General features: G+C 24.4%; 1 protein-coding gene across 2 annotated transcripts in view; it reads right to left on the reverse strand.

Annotated features, from left to right (window-relative positions):
• LOC125039447 (stromal membrane-associated protein 1-like) overlaps positions 1-2,500 on the reverse strand; it is a 27,755-nt gene that overhangs the window by 12,437 nt on the left and 12,818 nt on the right. The window contains exon 7 of one of the 2 annotated variants that reach the window (XM_047633382.1): positions 814-873. The exons of the other annotated variant lie outside the window; for it this stretch is intronic. Within the exon in view, the coding sequence (XP_047489338.1) occupies positions 814-873 (60 nt within the window). The remainder of the gene's footprint in view (positions 1-813; positions 874-2,500) is intronic. 2 annotated transcript variants of the gene reach the window in all.

Below are 2,500 nucleotides of genomic sequence, written 5' to 3' on the forward strand. Positions count from 1 at the left end.
TGCTAAGCACTTGTTGAGCCACTTACGTGGCAAGACATTTTATGAAACAACACTACAGTGAATACTACATTTTTCTAACAGCATGGAGTTAAAATTGATTGTAGACATTCAATCCATTTGAGGAAATCCTGTGATTGATAAGATGAAATGCAGTCAGCTCAAGTTTCCCCATTATAACGGTCCAAAGTAACACTTACATCAAACTTTATTTTCCTTGACTAACTTTGAAATAAAATAAATAAAACAAAAATGAGATGAAAAGGGTTAAAGCTGTAAAGATAAGAGGCCAAGAAAATAAAAAACTGGAGACTGCTTAAAAATTCTCCACACAGCTCAGGCATGTGAAAAGCATTCACAAAATGCTTGGGGAAGCTTGGATGAAACTTATGTACAGTGGAAATGAAACAGGTAAAAACAAGTAGAAGTGGAATGATCATGAGTAAAAGGAGGATATGAACAGGCTGAAGCAGGACCGCAGACGAGCCAGCTGCAGTACCAAAGACCAAAACATGGGAGCAGACAATAACCAATAATAAACAAAGTAATAAACATTAATAGTTCTCAAAAAACTGAGCAACTCGCAAAAATTCAGAAAGCAATAACTCAAACACCCAAAAAAAAAAAAAAAAAAAACTGGGAAAAGAAAGACAGCAAGGAGAGAAGAGAAAAGAAAAAAGAAACAAAAACAAAAACAAAATTGTGGAGGGGATGAGGAGGGACTGGGAAGAGAATAATGCCAATGTTGGAGGTCATCAAGGAGACAGACTGCAAAAAGGGGAGATAATTTTTGCTCAAGCAGGTTTAGACGAGTACCTGGAAGAAGGATCTGTAGCTGAAGTCAGAGTGAGCAGAGAAGAGATGCATGGGGCCTTTCTGGACAATGGAAGACAAAAGTATAGATGTTCACCGGTCTTTCCGAGAGCCAATCTCACCCCCCCCCCCTTCCCTCCTTCATCCCACCAAACAAATGGTCAATAATAATGGAAAAATAAAAAATCACGACGATCATGACATAAATGGTGACAATTTCGGTAATAATAGTAAAATTAAAATTATGTTAATAATAATAATAATAAGAATAAGAAGAAGAAGAAGAACAATAAGAACAATAAAAATAATAATAAAAATAATAAGAACAACAATAATTATTATAATCCAAAACAACCACAATAACAATACAACAAAACAACAACAATCATAATGATGATAACAATAACAATAAAAATTAATAAAAGAAAAAACATTAAAAATAATAATAATAACAATGACAACGACAATGACAATAATAATAATAATAATAATAATAATAATAATAATAATAATAATAATCATAATAATGACAATAATAATAACAATTATAATAATAATAATAATAATAACAATAACAATAACAATAACAATAATAACAATAACAATAACAATAACAATAACAATAACAATAATAATAATAATAATAATAACAATAACAATAACAATAACAATAACAATAACAATAATAATAATAATAATAATAATAATAATAATAATAATAATAATAATAATAATAATAATAATAATAATAATAATAATAATAATAATAATAATAATAATAATAATAATAATAATAATAATAATAATAATAATTATAATTATAATTATAATTATAATTATAATTATAATTATAATAATAATAATAATAATAATAATAATAATAATAATAATATTCTTATTCTTATTATTAATAAAAATAATAATAACAATAAAAATAATAATAACAATAACAATAATAATAACACCAACAATAATAACTAACAGTCATAATAATATTAATAAAAATAATAATAATAATAATAATAATAATAATAATAATAATAATAATAATAATGATAATAATAATAGTAATAGACGAGAAAAAGACATAATGAGGCTGGTTAGAACAACTATTTCTTTAATGATAATAAAAACTATAGTTTCATGCATAAAAATTATATATGGAAAATCAACTATAAAAAAGTAATAACAAAAAATATATAAATCATATAAAAAAAAAAAAAATTTCAACATTTACATTTTCAACATTTAGCACAATGTTGACTCAAGTTGTTATGCATTACAAGGAGTATCATTTACAAACAGCAGAAATTGTAGGAAGCATTAAAAAAATATATATATTAAGTAAAAAAAAAATAAATAAATAAATAAATAAATAAAATAAATAATAAATAAAAATAAATAATAATAATGATAATAATAATAGTGACAATAATGATGGTAAAACCAAATTAATGGAATGCATTATCAATGCAAGATATTGATCTCATTCCTAGTATAATCCTCTTAATCATTTACATAATTTCTTCTCTTGATTAACAGTTCCCTTCTTAGCCTAAAGTACTAATCTAAGCAAATATTATTATGCATATACTATCCATTTTTAAACACATCTTTTAAAGAAAAAAGTCGATTCTGACTCGCAAATATAAACATGTACCTTCTAAGAGTAAAAACCAGCCAAGAACAG

Source organism: Penaeus chinensis, chromosome 27 (genome assembly GCF_019202785.1).
Source record: "Penaeus chinensis breed Huanghai No. 1 chromosome 27, ASM1920278v2, whole genome shotgun sequence".
Lineage (NCBI taxonomy): Eukaryota > Metazoa > Arthropoda > Malacostraca > Decapoda > Penaeidae > Penaeus > Penaeus chinensis.